Genomic DNA, 18,899 nt, shown 5'->3' on the forward strand with positions numbered 1-18,899 from the left:
ATGCCATTTATATCAATTAAACATCAATAAAGCTGCTTCTCAAAAATAAAGCAAAAGAGCAGAAAGAATACAAGGTTCAGGAAGGGCTCCGGTGGAGGGCAAAACAGATGCCATTTATATCAATTAAACATCAATAAAGCTGCTTCTCAAAAATAAAGCAAAAGAGCAGAAAGAATACAAGGTTCAGGAAGGGCTCCGGTGGAAATGGCGGGAGCAGTTCTCACCCTTGGCTTCACCTAGACTGCTCTTAGGCAGTTTAAAATGGCCAGTCTCTACCCCCAGACCAAATGAAAGAGGGAATTCTGGAGGTGGCACCTTGCATGAGCATCCTTAAAGCTCCCAGGAGATCCCAGTGAGTAGCCAGGGCTGAGAGTCCGTGGGGAAATGCGGCTCTCAGAGGACTACCCGGTACACGGCGCATGTCCCTGCACCCTGCACCCTGCACATGCATGCACCGGTAGAATACAGGCCCGGGCAAGGATGCCCACAGTAATGGAAGCCAAGGTGAGAATTGGATCCAGGCTTACAAGGGCTACACAGGTAGGTTGATCACAGGTAGAAATAAACTATCATCGTGGGATGACGCATGTGCAAATTGGAAGTTCATTCTGTCTCTAACAAAATCAGGGTTTGGGATCTTGAGGAGATGGTGGGCAGAAGGGCCCAGGTCTCTGGTCACGTGATGGTTCATGCTCTTCTCCTTTGGGAGGTTCCCAGACACTGTCTTTAAACTGTCCTGGAGTCCTTTACCTGACTTCTGTGTCCGGAGAACAGAAGGGATGCCCAGCTACAGGAAGCCAGGAATGAGAGCATAAAGAACACAAGACAGTTAAGGCTTCAGTTCTTTCTCTAAAGCGAAGGTTCTCTAAATTCCCTGTACCAGAGGTGCCTGCTGAGCGGAAACTTAGAGTGGCAGTTTCTTGAAAGTCCCCAGGACTCCCATTGTTTCAGATTGAGAGTTCCCGGGAGCCGGTACCTGTCTAACCCAGGTGGCGTGGTGGTCACCTATGGGACTGCGAACCACAGGGCAGCAGTTTCTTTCAAACCTCCCTTAGAGCGAGAAGAGGACGTCCACTCCTGTAAAGAGGAAACGGTCTCAGAAACCCATAGGGGCAGTTTTGCCCTGTCCTGGATGGTCACTAAAAGTTTGGAATGGACTCAGTTGCAGAGAATTGGGTTTGGAAGTCCCCCCCTCAACCTCAAACCCCCACTTTCCCACTGAGTGGAGGGAGGTAATACATTTCAATGGATGATGCATTTCTGATGCAAGCTTTCTACTCCCCTAAGAAGCTAACGGTCTCAGAAACCCACAGGGGCAGTTCGATATGAGTCGGAATTAACTCATGACATTGAGTTTGGTTTGGAAGTCCCCACCCTACCTCAAGCTCCCACTTTCTCACCGAATGGAGGGGATAATGCATTTTAATGGATGACGCATTTCTGTCCAAGTTTATTGTGAAGCAGGCAGTCAGGGTAGGAGCAGATCCCGGGGAAAGACAGGGTAGGGTAGTACCTTCAATCCAGGGAAAGGAGTCCCTGAGTGGAATAAACGGTTCATGTCCTTGACTGCTAACTGAAGGTTAGAGGTTTGGGTCTACTTAGAGGCCTCGCAGAAGAAAAAAGACTTAAAAAAAAAAAAAGACTTGGTGGTCTACTTTCTGTTTCTAAAATTAGCCACTGAAAGCCCTGTGTCAGATGAGTTGGCCTCGTTCGACGGTAGCCAGTTCTGCCAGGGGCGCAGAAGGGGCTTCACAGAGACTCCTCCTAGCTCGTGATCGGCTCTCAACAGGGATCACAAATTCAAGGCCAGCCCCTCAGCAGCAGCGAGACTTTGTCCCACGCACCTTCAAGTCTTGACAAGAGGTGAATCCCAAGTCCACTTAATGTCTCTGCCACCCCCGCTCATGATGTCATGGAAACCCCCATTCCTGGCCCTCAGCGGTGGTGAGACTGCTGACACCCTGGAAGGACTGAGTTCCAAAACAGTGGGAGGCATGTGAGGCGGCACAACCTGGGTCCTCCGTCCAGGGAACCCACTGGGTCAGAAGAGTCCGCGTCTGCCCACTACATTTTGTTCATGCAAGGCAGCAAAGGGGGAGAAAGGAAAGATGGATAGACACAGGTGGGTGGATAGGACAGGCAGAACCCAAGGTAAGCCAACTCCCATTTCTTGCCCAAGAGCTTTGAAAATCCCAGGAACCTTTTCGAGTGAAAGCAGACATTTTTATTGACTGAGCAAGGAGAGGAGGTACCGTTGGTAAGTGATGCTCTTACAAGCCCCAGAGACGGGTTCACTTGTTCCGGGGCCAGTTTCCTCCAAGATGACTGTACTGAGCATCATCCCGATTTCTGAGGGGCTAGACGATGGGAAAGGAGACAGTGAGGCAGGCTCAGAACTCTCGCAGGAATGATGCCAGCAGGCGCCCGAGGGGAGAGCTCGTCACTGCTCTTTCCCGACTCCCATGATGAATTCCCCACCACGAACCTCCACAAATAGACTAACACCTAGTATCTATCTCTCCATCCTCCCTCCATCATCTTCTTCCCAGTTTTGTCTCTTCTTTGGGGCTTACCTGATAGACTTGGTCGTTCCTCAACAGAACTTGTGTGTCAGCAGCTAGAAGAGCCAGAGAAAGGGAGTCATCAAGGGTCTAGGGCAGCGGTTCTCAACCTGTGGGCCGCAACCCCTTTGGGGTTGAACGACCCTTTCACAGGGGGTGCCCAATTTATAACAGTAGCAAAATTACAGTGATGAAGTAGCAACGAAAGTAATTTTATGGGGGGGGGGGGGTCACCACAACGGGAGGAACTGTATTAAAGGGTCGTGGCATTAGGAAGGTTGAGAACCACTGGTCTAGAACAGGTGAGTGAGACCCCAGAGATCCTGCTAGTGGGTAGTGCAGTTGGCCACAGCACTGAAGAACCTCTGGAGTTTGCAAGCACAAGTTCTCTCAACGACCAGTGTCAGAATCCTTAGAGGATACGGAAGTAAGTAACTCTCTGGCGAGACTGACCCTCACCGCCAGCTTCCTTCCCTAGTAGATGCTTGAGACCATTGCCATATCACACACACACACACACACACACACACACACACATCCTTCCACTTACCCTGGGAAGGCCTTCCAGTCTCGTGTCCAGCAAAGCAGTAGACCCCCAAAGCAAGGAGTAGAGTCGCAATGATGTCGGTGATGAGAATGCCAGCCAGGGACGCTGAGTCCAGCTCCACGCAGTTCTGACACACTGGCAGGAAAAGAGAAGAGTAGAGAGGGCCTTCAGGATCCAGGAGACAACTTCACCGGAGAGAAGCTCCAGGAGCTCCCATGCCAAGACCTATACTTCAGACAGATCCTGGAAGAGAGGGCTGCTGGTGCCCTGGCTAGATCTACATTCCATCCCAAGGAATCCTTGAGGAAAGCCAAGAAGTGGTCTCGACGTGGTGGGACTGCAAACAAAGAGATGGGCCAAACCATTCTCTCAGCCAAGTACCAGACCCCCTACAGATCTTTCTCCCTTATCTAAGCTTCCCCTCCCATTCTGGGTCCACCAAAATCTGGGCTGATCGCATTGCAAGAGAGTGGTCCCAGCTTGTTCAGAGAAGAGATTGGTCCACAAGAACCCCCGCCAGCCAGAAAGTTCTCATAGCCCACGGTCCTATCCAGTCCACCTCAAAGGCTGTGGAAGCACATACTTCGGTAGTATACTTGCACAGTGATATTTTGGTTGGCTTCATCACCGGCGCCACCACACTGATACCGTCCCTGTGGGTCCAGGATGCGCTGTCCCAAGTCCAAACTTTTATGGTCCGAGAAGAATTTTCCTTTTGTTCCCTCTATCCAGTTGATGTAGTTGCAGTTCAAAATCACTCTGTCCTCATGTTCCTCCACCGGTATCTTGACGGGACATGCTAAGGAAAGGGAGGAGGCGGGGAGTAGGACCACAGGTGCCAGTTCTTTGTCCTGTACCAGCCCCTTGTTCTGCTGAGGCTCGTACTTTACACACATCAGCATAGAGTTTCTAGGAAAGGAAATGTCCCAGGAGAAGGAGCCTTCCTGGAATGCTCCCCAGGAACTGGAGAAGCAAGCCCACAAAAATACAGTCAGGCCAGGGGCTTGGGTGGAGAGCAAATGTTTTGAGAATGATGAAGGCAATGAATGTACAAATGTGCTTTACACAATAGATGGATGCATGGATTGTGATAAGAGTTGTATGAGTCCTAATAAAACAATTTTTAAAATACAGACAGACATGCAAAGGGTAGATATTGATTGGACAGCCCTCCTAGACCACCAACTGGGGGAATTGTAGACGGCTGAAGCACCCAAGAGATAGGGAAAGGCAAGAGAGCATTCCTCAGTTGGTGATGTTCCCGTTTTTTTCCTCTCCGAAAACTTCTGGTCCTATTTTCCAACCACCTGCAATACTCCAATTTCACCTTCTCACTGGCTCTCCTCACCCCTTCCCCAGCCCCAACAACAATTACCAAGGGCATGGGCTCACCACTAAAACCTTTGCCAGGGCCTGCGATGGTTGGAAGTGGGGGAGAATCTGACATGGATTACAAATCCAATAGACAAGAGGGAACTCAGGGAAAATTCCACATAACTATTTTTAAGTATTCCACCTCAGCTGGAATAATGGGAAAATTTATATCAAATCCATTCTTGGCGTTCCAGTCTCTGGATGTCACCCCGCAAGTCAAGTTAGTGAAGCGGAGGTGTTGGAAGTAAGCACAGCATCTGTCTGGATCCATTGACTTGCTCTGACAGTCTGCGGCCAACCATCCCCCGAGCCCCCTGGAACCGTGTCATCAATGCATGGGAAAAGTAGAATTTACCTTCTCCCCGAGCTTCATCTTCTGTTACCAACTAAGATATAAGAGTAGCCTCTTAGAGAAACTTTCCAATAGCAGCTTCTTGAGACTCAAAATCAAGGAGATACGTGTACACCAGATGTCTCATGGCTCCAGGGGCAGATGCCAGGGTCCTGGTGCATCTGACTATTAGGGTGACCGATCGATCACCTGTGCCTGGGATGAGGGGGTTCTTCAGATGTGGAACTTTCATTTTTAAAACCAAAATTGCCCCCAGGCAAACAGCCTCTACATGTAGTAACCTCCCAGAAATACCCTTCCTCCTCCTCAACCACCCGTTCGTTTTTCTCTGAAGGCGCTGCTCTGGGTGGTGGTGTAATAGTGGCCAAATGATCCCAGAGACTACATGTCCTAGAAGGTATCCTGCATGGAACTCTGCTCCCATGACCAGCCTTAAGCTCAGGCACACACAGACGCCGCCATTTCCTACAAGTCTTGACCTAAGGCTTCTAAGGCCATTCAAGGCCAAGAAGCAGCCCCGGCTAGAGCTGATCAGATGTGTGTGGCCCAGCTGCTGTGTATGTTAGGCCCCAACCTTGCTCTCCTCTTCACCCCAAGGCCTGAAGAATGCTAGCTTCGTGATGGGTGTGCAAGTGGACCTCACAGGAGACGCTCTCAGCGGTAATGTCCTCCTCAAGTTTCTTCTCAAGATGCCCACCCACCTCCAGCAACCTTACCTTGAGGGAGAAGGGCAGCCAGTATCAGGCCAATCAGAAACCTGCTGTGCTCCATGTCTGAGCCCAATCCACCTAGTAGACCAGCTCAGAGTCCCCAGCAAGGGTGAGAGCCACCCTCCCCCAGTGCCTCACAGCACCGGAAAAAGTCAAGGGTGGGGGAGGAACTAGGAGGCAAACACATTTCTCTGCCTTTTGCCAGGCTAGGGGGTAGAGGTTGGGCAGATGGGTGGGGGGTAGGAAGGAAACAAGTGTACATGGCTCTTGCTCTGAGGAGCGAGTTTGAAGGTGGGATGGAAAGCGGAGCAGAGAGTAGGACAGAGTTTGCCTGGTTTCTAGAAAATGGAAAGCAGTTTCCGATCTCCTTACCTAAGTTGCTGATGACAAACAAGAACTGACGAAAAGCCAAGTTCCGGTTACTAAGCTGTTCCATCTCTCAAGAGCCGCTTGAGAGAAGCTGTAGGCCCCATTGCAGCAGCCATACCGCGAGGCTCCTCCCAGACGGACCTTTCCTCCAGGCCCCTCAGTGAACAGTCTGGGACCCCAGACAAAGCATCTTCTTCATCCCACGGGGAGATCGGGTGGCAGAGTCCTCCAGCCAGAGATCTGTGTCCTGTCTCACTACTTACCCGCAGAGACTGGAGGTGTTGCTCGGCTGCCAACCCAAAGGCTGGCATTTCCAATCCACCCAGAGGTGCCTCGGAAGAAAGGCTTGGTGACCTGCTTCCCAAACCTCAGCCCTGGGAAACCCCATGAAGCACGATTCTCTCTGACACACCAGGGGTCGTTGACAGCACCCGGATTGGTGGGGTTTCTATTTCCCTATCTCTTTCTTTTTTGGTGAGGTCGGTCCTGCCACAGAGCTTCTCAGAGGCTACATCCCTCAACCTTCTCAGAGGAGTCAAACGAAATGTGTACATCATGCCCAACACATCCTAGGGGCTCCGTGAGCGGGAGTTCACTCTAACAGCCTCCCATTCAGGATGGAACCTGCCCAGAAGACAAGCCTAACTCTAGTTCACCTGAGGGCAGCGACAGTGCCTGTCTTGCTCTGGCTGTATCCTATCGCCTAGCTTCTGCCTGGCACAAAACACCACCCCCCACGAGTACTTTTGACTGAAGGACTGACTGACTCGGGGATGCAGGAGCCCCTGGGGCCATGCTAGTGGCCTTCTCAAAACTCTGTCCCCTTGCTCTCCCCAGGGAGCTCCACTTTGGGAAGCTCATCCTGCAAGAATAGCGGGAAAGGACCGAATGCAGACCAGAGCTGGGGTGGCTTTCCAAGCAGAGTCTCATCTAAAGGCAGTGCCCATGAAGTAAGGCGCCCAGGATCATCTCCCACCTGGCACCCAAGGTGGCTCTGCCAAAGCAGAATCTTTGCCAGGGTAGTATTTTCTCCCCGCCCCTCCCACCGCCCCCCAACCTCCACTCCAGGAGCACCCAGAGCAGCCTTCACGAAAAAGCAAGAGACATTTGCACCTGCAGCCTGGCCCAGGCCCTGCCTCCCCGGCTCAGGGCGGAAGGAGGAGGCTCTGGTGTCTTGGAGCAGGGTCCCCACAGGGTGCGGGGTGCTGGGTGGAGCCAGCTAGCTGCTGTGCCCGCCAGAGCACTGCTTGCTACAGGACTGACATGGACCAGGGGAAGCGTCTGGCCAGCCTCACGCTGGTCATCTTTCTTCTTCAAGGTAAGAACCCCCTGGGGGCTTAGAACCCAGAGAAGGTCTCAAGGGAAGACTGCGTGGGAGGAACAGGGCTATGGCCAGCCCTGATGCCCAGTTCAAAGGGATGAAGGCACTTGCAGTTCCCTGCTAGAAAGAGGCAGTGACAGCACTGGGGTCCTTGAGAGATCAGAACAGCAACCTGAAGTGGCAGGGGGCCTCTGCTGCCAGCATCTTGGCCTGGGACGCAACCCAGCGGGGCCAGGCCAGGAGCCTGTGTGTCAGGAACGCTGGTGAAGAAGGAGCCCTCACGACAATTGAAAGGGTTCTCCCCCAAGGAGCTCACGGCCGGATGGGAGAGAGACGGTCAGTGTTACGAGACGGAGGGTCAGTACGTTCAGTTAGCTATGGGCCAGAGGAAGCGGGTGAGCTGGGCTGAAGCCGGCAATCTGGACTAATTCTCCACACATGACAGAAAACAGCCACTGCTTTGAGTTAGTTCCGACTCAGCATTTCTATAGAGGGCTGTGGAGACGCTGAATCTTTCCAGGAAGCAGACAGCCCCATCTTTCTGCGCACATTAGGGGCAGCCCAGACCATGAGAGTTGTTCAACTCTCGCAAGTAGTACATATATGGTACGTGATGGGAAAAGTCGTGGAGGATAGGACACAACTGTGAGGACTTCAATCTATAAGGGTCAGTTGGATTTAAAAAAATTTTTTAAAGATCTCAGGAAGGAAGTAAAGTAACAAAAAGCTAATGAGCTAGAAGAATGAGATGCGTACATTAAGGAGAAACCGAAGGAGAGAGCTTCCAGGGGAGATTAATGAAGAGTGTAAGAGAGAGTGCCAGGATTATACCATGGTGCAGAAAGGTCCATTCACATAATAGTCTATTTGAAAGTTGAAGCCTTTGGGACGTACAAACGGAAGGTCATGGAGGACTTCACCTCCATAGGACAGCGTGAGTGGAAACTAAATAGGAAGGGGTGGACGGTGAGAGCAGCAAGCGTGGACTCTTCTATGTTGTGTGTGTGTTTTTAAGATCCTTTCATTGTGGGCTCTTACAGCTCTTATAACAATCCATACCTCAATTGCATCAAGCATATTTATATGTTGCCATCATCATTTTCTGAACATTTACTTTCTATTTGAGCCCTTGGTGTCAGCTCCTCTTTTTTCCCTCCCTCCCCCTTCCTTCCACCCTTGTGACCCCTTGGAAAATTATAAATTATTATTTTCATATCTTATACCCTACCCTGTTTCCCTTCACCCACATGTCTGTTATTCGTCCAGGTGTGAGGGGGTGTTATACATCAATCACTGGGATTGGTTCCCCCTTCCTCCTCCCCTCACCCCACCTTCCGCCTAGCCTCCTGGTATTGCTACTCCCATTTCTGTTCCTGAGGAGTTTATCGGTCGTGGATCTGTGTGTCCTGACCATTTATCTGTACCAGTGTACATGCTCCAGTCTAGCTGAATTTGTAAGACAGAGCTGGGGTCATGATAGCTGGGAGTGAGGAAGCCTCAAAGAACCAGAGGAATAATGTTTGCTTTATCGGTGCTGTACTGTGCCCTGGTTGACTCATCCCTTCCTTGTGATCCTTCTGTGAGGGGATGTCCCACTCTCTATAGATGGGTTTGGGGACTCTGCTCTGACCCCCCTCATGCTCAACAATGTTTGGGGGTTTTTGTTTTGCTTAGGGTCTTCTGATGCCTGTTACCTGGTCCCGTCAATATCTCGTGATCACACAGGCTGCTGTGCTTCATCCATGTGGGCTTCTTGTTTCTCTGCTAGATGGACACTTGTTTAATTTCAAGCCTTTAAGACCTCAAACGCTATATCTTTTGATAGCTGGGCACCATTTGCTTTGTTCACCACCTTTGCTTATGCACCCATTTTGTGTTCAGTGATTGTGTTGGGAGGGTGAGCATCACAGAATGCCAGGTTGTTAGAACAAAGTGTTCTTGCATTGAGGGAGGGCTTGAGCAGAGGCCCAAAGTTCGTCCACTTCTTCAATATATTGCCATATAAATATATGTATATAGGCCAACACATCTATTTTTATGAATTAATATTTATATATATATATACACCTATTTATACCTCTATCCATAGCTTTGTTTCCTAAATCTTTGCTGTTTCCTTTTACCTTCCTCCTGCTCCACCATCATGCTCGCCCTTCTTCTGCCTCTTTTTTTTTTCTTCTGCCTCTCAGTAATTCCTCTCAGCTAGATTGCTGTTGCTCCAACATCCCCAGGATCTCTACATCCTCCTCATTGTTGATTTTAATTTCCTAGTTGTTCTCCATCTATGGTATTGTTTGCTCACCTCTCCTTTCCCCCTGCCGCTTCCTCCCCCCAAGTCCCTCCAGAACCGTAGGTCTGTTGCTGTCTCCTCTGGCTTGCTTCCCAGGCCTATCTTATATAGGTAGGCAAAACAACAATAACAGGGACAAAAGATTGAATAAAAAGAGGAAAAAACTAGCCCCCCCAAAATGAAAAAGCATAGATAACTTCAGGTCTGTCTGCTGACCTTTATGACTGTCTCTCCACTGGTCCTGGGGGGTTCCGGGAACTGCTGCTCCTAGCCTGAAGTCTATTTGGGGAGATCTTTAGGGGATTTGTCATTTTGCTTTCCTCCCATTGCTGGTCTGTTATGCTCCCTTCTTGGATTGCCCCACTGTGTGAGTGTGGAGGGGGAGGGGGTCAGACGGACTCACTCCTTGCTGTGTGTCCCCTGTGTTGTCCTCTGTTGCAGTATGCTCCCGTGAGGGGACATCATGGTTCAAGGGGCTGTCGGCCCTACCGTCCTCACTGTGCCTTAGCAGCTCCATGCAAGGACATCGTCCTCAGGGCTTGGTGTGCCAGTATGGGGTCCAGTTCCTCGCTCTTTTTCACTCTTGTTTTGCTCCTGTGGGCATGGCAGGCCAGTCCCTCTCCCCAACCTGTGGGGTTAGTGCTGTCCCTGTAGCACTGATTTCTAGGGAGGGGTCGGTTGGGCTCTTATTGGGCTGGCCCTGTAGCCCTCTCTGTTCATGAGTTGCTCCATGTGGCTATGTTGCCCTTGAGGTTTGGCACGCCGTGGTGGAGTTTGCACTCACACTCCCATTTCTTTGGAGACATAAACAATTCTCGCCCCCTGGATGGATTAGTGTCCTACTTCCCCAATGCTATCTTCTCCCTCTTTTTCCCCCCTTTTCTCTCGCTCCCCATTTCCCCTTCTTTGTGTTGGAATAACATGTACATTCTTGGATTTGGTCTGCCCCCACCTCATTGCCCATACCTCAACCCGTAAAGTGTGAGATAAGTGGCTTTTCTTTTATACCTGCTGTACTGATTATACTTATCTCAGTGGACTCATGTTGTACTTGTCCTTTTGTGATTGGCTAACTTCACTTAGCATCATTTACTCCAACTCTTCCTATGACACATGTGCTTCATGAAATAATCAGTGATTTTTTAGTGATGCGTAGTACTCCATTGTGTGTATGTGTCAGTTTTCTAACCCACTAGTCTATTAATGGAAATTTAGCTTGTTTTCAAGTATTTGCTATTGTGAATTACACTGCAATAAACATGGGAACACAGACTAGCCGTGATCTATTTCTTACCTCTTTGGGTATATGCCCAGTAGAGGGATTGCTAGTTCATACGGTAACTCAATTTCCATTTGTTTTAAATATTGCCATACTGCTTTCCACAGAGGCTGTATGTATCTACACAACCACTAGCAGTGGAGGAGAGTGCCTATCTCGCCACATCCCCTCCAACATTTATCGCTTTCTGATTTTCTGATTTGAGTTAACCTCAAGGGTGGTATCTGATAGTTGTGATAATTTGCATTTCTCTGATGACTAATGATCTGGGACGTTTTTACATATGTTATTGGCTATCCGGGCCTCCTCCCTACTGAAACTTCTGTTCAGGTCTTTTGACCACTTCCTTAGGGGGTTAACTGCTTTCTTCTTCTTGCAGGGTAGAAGAGTATTGTAGACTTTAGTAATAAGCTCTTTGCCTGTTGTGTCCTTGCTAAAAAATCCTCTCCCAGTCTGTGGGTTCTCTTGTTACTCTCTTGGTGAAGTTTACTGATGCACACAGGTGTTTTTTCCTTAGTATGTGCCACTTGTCCATTTCAGCTTCATCTATGTGTGTACTCTTCCCTGTTACAGTTAGCCTATGTATTCCCTGCACCAAGGTTCTTAGGTTTGTCCCAATTCCTTCATTGGTTCTGATAGTTTGGGGGTTTACTTCTAGGTCTGTGGCCCACCTTGAGTTTGTTCTTGTATGTGGGGTGAGGTAAGAGTCTTGTTTTATTTTTCTACAGATGGATATCCATTGCTTTCAGCACCACTTGTTAAAAAGGTCATCCACCTCCCATTTGATGCTTTTTGGGCCCTTGTCAAAGCTCAGTTGTCTGTATGCTAATGGTTTTATTTCTAGGTTTTCTGTTCTTTTCCATTGGTCTGAGTATCTGTCATTATGGCAGTACCACACAGTTTGACCAATGTGGCTGGGTAGTAGGTATTAAAGTCAGGTAAGGCGAGCTTTCCGACTTGGTCCTTCTTCTTGAGGAGTTCTCTGCTAAACTGTGGGCTTCTTCCCTCTCCATATAAAATTGGTGGTCCGTTTTTCCAATTCTTTGAAGATGGTTGTTGGTATTTAAATCAGGATAGTGTTAAACTTGTATAGAACCTTGAGTAAGATTTACATTTTTACTATATGGAGTCTTCTGATCCACAACATGGGATCTTCTTCCATTTGTGGAGGTTTCTTTGGGTTTTCTGTAGTAGGGTTCTGTCGTTCTTCCTTGTATAAGAAGTTTGGTTTGGGGGTTAGGCATATCCCTAGATATTTTAGTTTGTCCTTGGCTATTCTGAAAGGCACTCCCTTCTTGATATCTCCCATGCTCTTGTCTGATGTATATAGCAAACCAATAGACTTCTGTTCGTTGATCTTGTACCCTGCCACTCTCCGTATTCCTCTATCACTGTCTGTAATCCTATATGGAGCTTTTGGGATTTTCAATGTATAGAAATAGTAATAGTTTCTCCTCCTCCTCTCCCAGATAGATACCTCTAGTGTCCTTCTGCTGCTTTATGTTGTCAGTTAGGACATCCATATGATGTTGAATAGAATTGGGGGCAAGGGGCATCCTTGTATGGTCTCCTTTTGTGTGGGATCGTTTTCACCTTTTCTCCATAGACTATGATGTTGACTGTTGGCTTTTCGTAGATAGCTTTTATTAACTTGAGGAATTTTCCTTCCATTCTATCTTCTGGAGTGTCTTAATTTAAAATGGGTGTTGGATGTTGTCCAATGGTTTTTCTGCATCTATTGATAATATTGTGTGATTCTTATCCTTTTTCATATTAATATGGCAAATAATCTTGATGGACTTTCAGGTGTTGAACCATCCCTGAATCCCTGGAATGAATCCTACCTGGTCAGGATGGATGATATGTTTTATATACTTCTGTATTCTATTGGTCAATATTTTGTTAAGGATTTGTGGATCTCTGTTCGTTAGAGATATCAGTCTGTAATTCTCTATTCCTGTGGGATCCTTGCCCTGCTTGGGTATCAAAGTTATACTGGCTTTGTAGAATGAGTTTGGGAGTTTGCCATCTTTTTCTATGCTCTGGAATAATTTGTGGAGGATCAATGTCAGCTCTTCCCTAAATGGCTGGTAGAATTCTCCTGTGCAGCTGTCCGGTCCGGGAGGTTTTTTTTGTTGGTAGTTTCTTGATAACCATTTCTATTTCTTCTTTTGTTATGGGTCTCTTGAGGTTCTTGATCTCTAGCTGAGATAATCTAGGGAGGGATTGTTTTTCCAAGTATTTGTCCATGTTTTCCACATTGTTGAATTTATTGGAGTACAGACTTTCATAGTACTTTGTGATTATCTTTTTAATCTCTTTGGAGTCAATTGTGATTTTCCCGGTTTCATCCCTCATCCTGGCTACAGATGGTTGCTCCTTCCTTTCTTTGCCAGTCATCTGTCGATTCTGTTGAATCTTTCAAAGAACCAGCTTATTGTTGCATGGATTTTTTTTGCATTGTTCTCTTGTCTTCCGATTCATTTAATGCTGCCCTGATTTTTATTATTTCTTTTCTTTTGCTATTGGAGGAGTCTTTCTTTTGACTGTTCTAGTTGCTAGAGGTTTTGTGATAGTATATCACTCATAAATCTCTCTTCCTTTTCATATATGTATTAATTGCTGTTAAACTTCTTCTGATAACAGCTTTTGCTGAATCTCGTAGGTTTGGGTACGTGGTATTCTCATTCTCATTAGTTTCTAGAAACTTCCTGATTTCCTCTCTACTATAGGCCAGTACCCATGCATGTCACAGATCATTGTTCATCCTCCGATTGTTTGCCCTTGTTTTTCTAGTCATCCTTTTGTTGATCTCCAGCTTTATGGTGCGTTGGTCAGAGAGGGACATCAGTGTTTAAATTTACTCCGATTCAACTTGAGTCCCAACATGTGGTTTATTTTCAAAAATGAGCCACCTGCACTTAAAAAGAATGTGATTTTTTTTTTTTTTTGCATTTGGATGGAGAGCTCTGTAAATGTCTGTCAGGTCCAGTCGCCTAATTGTAGTGCTTAACTCTGTAGCCACCTTGCTGAGCTTCTTCCCTAGTGAACTATCTTTCTCTGATAGCAGTGTATTAAAGTCAACTACTATGATTATTGAATATGTGATTTCTTTTTTCATCTTTTGAATAGTTTGATGAATTCCATGGGTCTCTTGTTAGGTGTGGACATTATTTATTTATTCATTTATTTTCAAAACCATTTTATTGTGAGTTAATACAAATATCATATCATTCCATACTTCAACCACATCAAGCAGTATAGTATAATTGCTAAAGTGATTTAATGGAATTTTTTTTAATCATTTTATTGGGGGCTCACACAACTCTTATCACAATCCATACATACATTCATTGAGTCAAGCGCATTTGCACAGTTGTTGTCATCATCTTTTCAAATCATTTTTTTCTATTTGAGCCCTTGGTATCAACTTCTCCTTTTTCCCCCTCCCTCCTTCCCTCATGAACCCGATAATTTATAAATTATTATTATTTTGTCATGTCTTACACTGACCGATGTTTCCCTTCACCCACTTTTCTGTTGTCCTTCCCCCTGGGAGGGAGGTTATATGTAAATCATTGTAATCGGGCCTGCCTTACTCTCCCCCACCTTACCCTTACCCTCCTGGTTATCACTACTCTCAATATTGATCCTGAGGGGTTTATCTGTCCTGGATTCCCTATGTTTCCAGTTCTTATCTGTACCAGTGGTCTAGTCGGATTTATAAGGTAGAATTGGGGGGGAGGGGAAGCATTAAAGAACTAGAGGAAAATTGTACGTTTCATCGTTGCTACATTGCACCATGACTGGCTCATCTCCTCCCTGTGACCCTTCTGTAAGGGGACGTCCAATTACCTACAGATGGGCTTTGGGTCCTCACTCCGCACTCCCCCTCATTTACAATGATATGATTTTTTGTTCTGGGTCTTTGATGCCTGATACCTGATCCTATCGACACCTCATGATCACACAGGCTGGTATGCTTCTTCCATGTGGGCTTTGTTGCTTCTGAGCTAGATGGCCGCTTGTTTACCTTCAAGGCTTTAAGACCGCAGACGCTATATCTTTTTATATCCGGGCACCATCCGCTTTCTTCACCACATTTGCTTATGTGCCCACTTTGTCTTCAGCAATCATATCAGGAAGGTGAGCATCATGGAATGCCAGGTTATTAGAACAAAGTGTTCCTGCGTTAAGGGAGTACTTGAGTAGAGGCCCAATGTTAGGTGTGGACATATTTACTATGCTTACTAGTTCCTGGTCTACTGATCTTTTGAGCATTGTGTGGTTCCTATCCTTGTTACGGTTTGCACCTTGAAATCAATGTTGTCGGAGATTAGGATTGCAACCCTGCTTTTTTTAAATTGCCATTTGGCTGGTATATTTCCCCCCAGCCTTTTATTCTTAGTCTATTTTTGGCTGTGAGCTTAAGATGAGTCTCTTACAGGCAACAGATTGATGAGTTATGTTTTCTGAGCCACTCTGCTAATCTTTGTCTTTCAATGGATGAGTTCAGGCTGTTGACATTCAGAATTATGACCACCATCTGTGGATTCACTGCTGTCATCTCATACCTTTTGTGTTGGACGTTTTCCTATCTCCCTTCATATCAGTGTGCTGTGTTTGTGTGGGGCTTCATTCTTGCCTTCTTTTCCCTCTGAAGCAATGTTATCTTGGTAGTTGTTTACAGCACGTTGACTTCTGGGTGGAGTTGCACTATACTGCGGTCTCCTGCTTGTGCTTGGTGGATGTTGGTCTTCTGACCACGAGGCAAGAATTTTCTGCAGGGTTGTGACATATTCTTTGAATTTCTCCTTGTCCTGAAAGATTTTTACCTCCCCGTATAGCTTAATAAATAGTTTGGCAGGGTAGAGGATTCTCAAGTTGGCGGGTTGTTTTTTTGTTTTTGTTTGTTTGTTTGTTTTTTTCAGTTTGGGGAAGATGTTACTCCACTCTCTTCTTCTCTTCTGCTATCTGCTGATAGGTCTGAGTGTAGTCTTACCGGAGGACCATTATATGTAACCACTTTTTTTCTCTTGCTGCTCTTAAATTTTTCTCTTTTTCCTCAAAGTTGGATACTTTCACTATTAGGTGCCTTGGTGAGTTCTTCCTGGGGTTTAGTCTAATTGATGTCCTCTCTGTTTCCTGTATGAATGTCTTATTCTCATTCATTAAGATGGAGAAGTTTGCTTCCAGGAATTCCATAGCTAATTTAGCTGTTGACTTCTTTGCTGTGTCTTGTTCTGGAAGTCCAATAATTCAATATTTTTCCTCCTCATAGCATCTGTCATTCTTCTCAGGTTTTATTTCACCTCTTTGATTATCTTGTCTGACTGTCTTTCCTATTTGTTGAAATCTCCTTGATTGTACTCAAGATCGCTGCTACGATTCTCCACCTCTTCTAGTCTGTTGATGAGTTATGTTATCTTCTGTTTTACTTCCGTTACCTCATCCATTATTTCTTGTGTTTCTCTTCAGTGTGTGGACTTTATTCCCTCTATTGTAGACTTCATCTCCTCTATCATTGCATCCTTCTTCTTCCTATTCTTTAATGAACTTTGGGTTAGAAGGGAGATATAAATGGAGTCTAGGGGGGCAATTTTTTTGATGATGAGATAAATTGAACACCTTTTCTAGGCTAAAAATGTCAAAATTAATAATGTAAGGTCCTGGAATTGGTGTGGAAAGGATGGAGGTGAGAATGGGGTCAAGAGCAGAGAGAAGGTGGCAATCTGACCCTCTGAGACAAGGTGGGAAGATGTGTGGATGGCTTTAGACATGAATAGACTTGAAGATGGGAAGGAAGGGTCATAACAGTGTCTGTGTTCTCAGCCATGTGGAAGGCAATGATGCAGGCTGAAAAGGAACCATTTGAGAATCAAGTGGAGAACTTGAGAAAGACAAGAAGAAATGACAATGGCTCCTGAGTAGAACAGGAGAAAGAATGGCAGTTCTGAATATCTGTGTGAGGTATACATCAAGGGACTGTGTGGATTGGAATTCCCTCACCAGTTATAGTCAGCAAAGCATTGGGCTGTTAACCACAAGGTCAACAGTTGGAAGCCACCAACCACTCCCCAGGAGAGATCAGACATTCTACTCCTGTAAAGATTTGTGATCTCAGACACCCACAAGGTCAGTTCTACCCTTTCCTGTCAGGTTGCCATGTGTTGGAATCAAACCAATGGCAGAGTGGTTTTTGTTTTGAGGTTTTTTCTTTTTCTTTTTGTAATTCCAATCAGGGTAGGAAATTTGATTACATGACCACTCAAGTCTTAAGAAGAAATAGGACTTCATAGGCAAAATTAAGAGATATCAAGACAAGTATATCTCAGAGATAGTGCAGGTTTGGTTCCAGACCACCACAAACAATAAAGCATATCATGAATTTTTTGGCTACCTAGTGCATATGAATGAGCTTTGGTGGTATAGTGGTCATGCATTGGGCTGCTAACTTCAAGGACAGCAGTTCAAAACCACAAGAGAAAGATGAAGCTTTCTACTCCCAAGAAGAGTTACTATCTCAGAAACCCACGGAAGCAGCTCTACCCCATTCTATAGGGTCACTATGAGTCAGAGTTTTATTCAATGGCAATGAGTTCAGTGCATGTGAAAATTATGTTTACATTATACAACAGTCTAGTAAGTGTGCAATAGCCTTTTGAAAAGTTTGAAATATTGTGAGAAGTATCAAAAGCACAAAAACAAAGTGATACCAAGCTATTGTAAACATGGCACCGATAGATCTTCAATTGGTTAAAAATATAGTACCTTTAAGACGCAATACAGGGAAGCACAAAATCTGACTTAGAAGGAGGAGCTTCTCTGTCCCTCCCATGATGACTAGGTGCTCCGAGGGATTAACTAGCAAGAAATCTGCTTAAGTGTGTGTCATATATATTATTATGGTTCTGTTCATCCATGTATTCATTCAAACATATTTACTGAGTTCCTACCATGTTCCAGACACTCTGCTGGGCAGACCAACCCTGTGTGAGGGTCAATGACAGCTGAATAGTTCTTAGAGGAAGAGAATCCTGGTTCTAGCTATTTCCGTGCTACTCTGACTTGTGCCTTACCTCTCCCCATCACAAGGTCTGCCTCTAGAATGCACTTTTACAAATGTGTACACTTGCTCAGCTTGTCTTTCTACCCTGACTGCCTTTCTCTATTGGTTGTATGTATTTCATCTACAGATTCTTGAAGGCAAGCCAAATGTCACCACTTCTACTTAAGGCTTCCACATTAGGAGAAAGCCAGTAAATTCTTCCTCCATTTGTGTGCATTTATATATGATCTAAAAGAGTACTTATTCGTTCTATTACATTAATCACATATATAGCTATACGTGCATTTTTATGTCACTTCATTGTAAACTCTTTGGAAGCAGCAACTAGTTTTACATATTATTTATTATTGCCCTTTTCTTGCACAATAGAAGCCCTGGTGGTACAATAAAGTACTCAACTTAACCCAAAGGTCAGTGGTTCAAACCCACCCGCCACTCTGCAGGAGAAAGATGTAGCAGTCTGCTTCCTTGATGGTTTGCAGCGTTAGAAATCCTGTGGGGCAGTTTTACCCTGTCCTATAGGGTTTCTACGAGTTGGAACCAACGCCGTGGCAGTAGGTGTGAGGCTTTTCCCAATGTCTAGCCATGCCAAGTACATAATGGTACTCAGTGAATGTTCAAATTGAACGACTCCAGTGCTAGGCCTCGGTTAGCATGTCTAACATGTAATGCTAGTACTCTGGGCTTTGATGTAAATTGGAAGATCGTTAGCTAGCTAGCCCTCCTGGGATAGCTAGGGTTTCAGTATGAAATTAGTCACCAAAGCTGTGGGCTCTAGAAGTAACTCAGCATTAAACTCTCTGGATTCTTTTGCTGGTGCATATCCACTCCTGTCAGATGTAACAGAGCACTGTGGACTATAGGGACAATGCCCTAAATCCAGTTTAGGCTATGACCCAAGGAAGTAGATGTGTATACTGCCATTTTTAGTCTTCACTGCAAGTGATAATGGAAATGATATCACAGACCATCTGAACAATCCCACACTCTGCTGATTCTCCATCTCGCATCTGTCTCTACAGGTACT

At 45.9% G+C, this 18,899-nt stretch overlaps 1 protein-coding gene across 2 annotated transcripts; it reads right to left on the bottom strand.

The window, feature by feature from the left end:
• Positions 1-2,291: 2,291 nt before the first annotated feature.
• Positions 2,292-5,605, bottom strand: CD3D (CD3 delta subunit of T-cell receptor complex). 2 transcript variants are annotated; one of them, XM_075548782.1, is made up of 5 exons: positions 5,551-5,605; positions 3,692-3,907; positions 3,112-3,243; positions 2,574-2,617; positions 2,292-2,357 (listed from the first exon to the last, which is right to left on the bottom strand). In XM_075548782.1, the coding sequence occupies exons 1-5, from the start codon at positions 5,603-5,605 to the stop codon at positions 2,292-2,294; spliced, it is 513 nt and encodes a 170-aa protein (XP_075404897.1). The 2 variants fall into 2 exon arrangements, with proteins under 2 accessions (XP_075404897.1, XP_075404898.1); XM_075548783.1 differs by lacking the exon at positions 3,112-3,243.
• Between the last annotated feature and the right edge of the window lie 13,294 nt (positions 5,606-18,899).

This window comes from Tenrec ecaudatus, chromosome 4, assembly GCF_050624435.1.
Source record: "Tenrec ecaudatus isolate mTenEca1 chromosome 4, mTenEca1.hap1, whole genome shotgun sequence".
In the NCBI taxonomy this organism is placed as follows: Eukaryota; Metazoa; Chordata; class Mammalia; order Afrosoricida; family Tenrecidae; genus Tenrec; species Tenrec ecaudatus.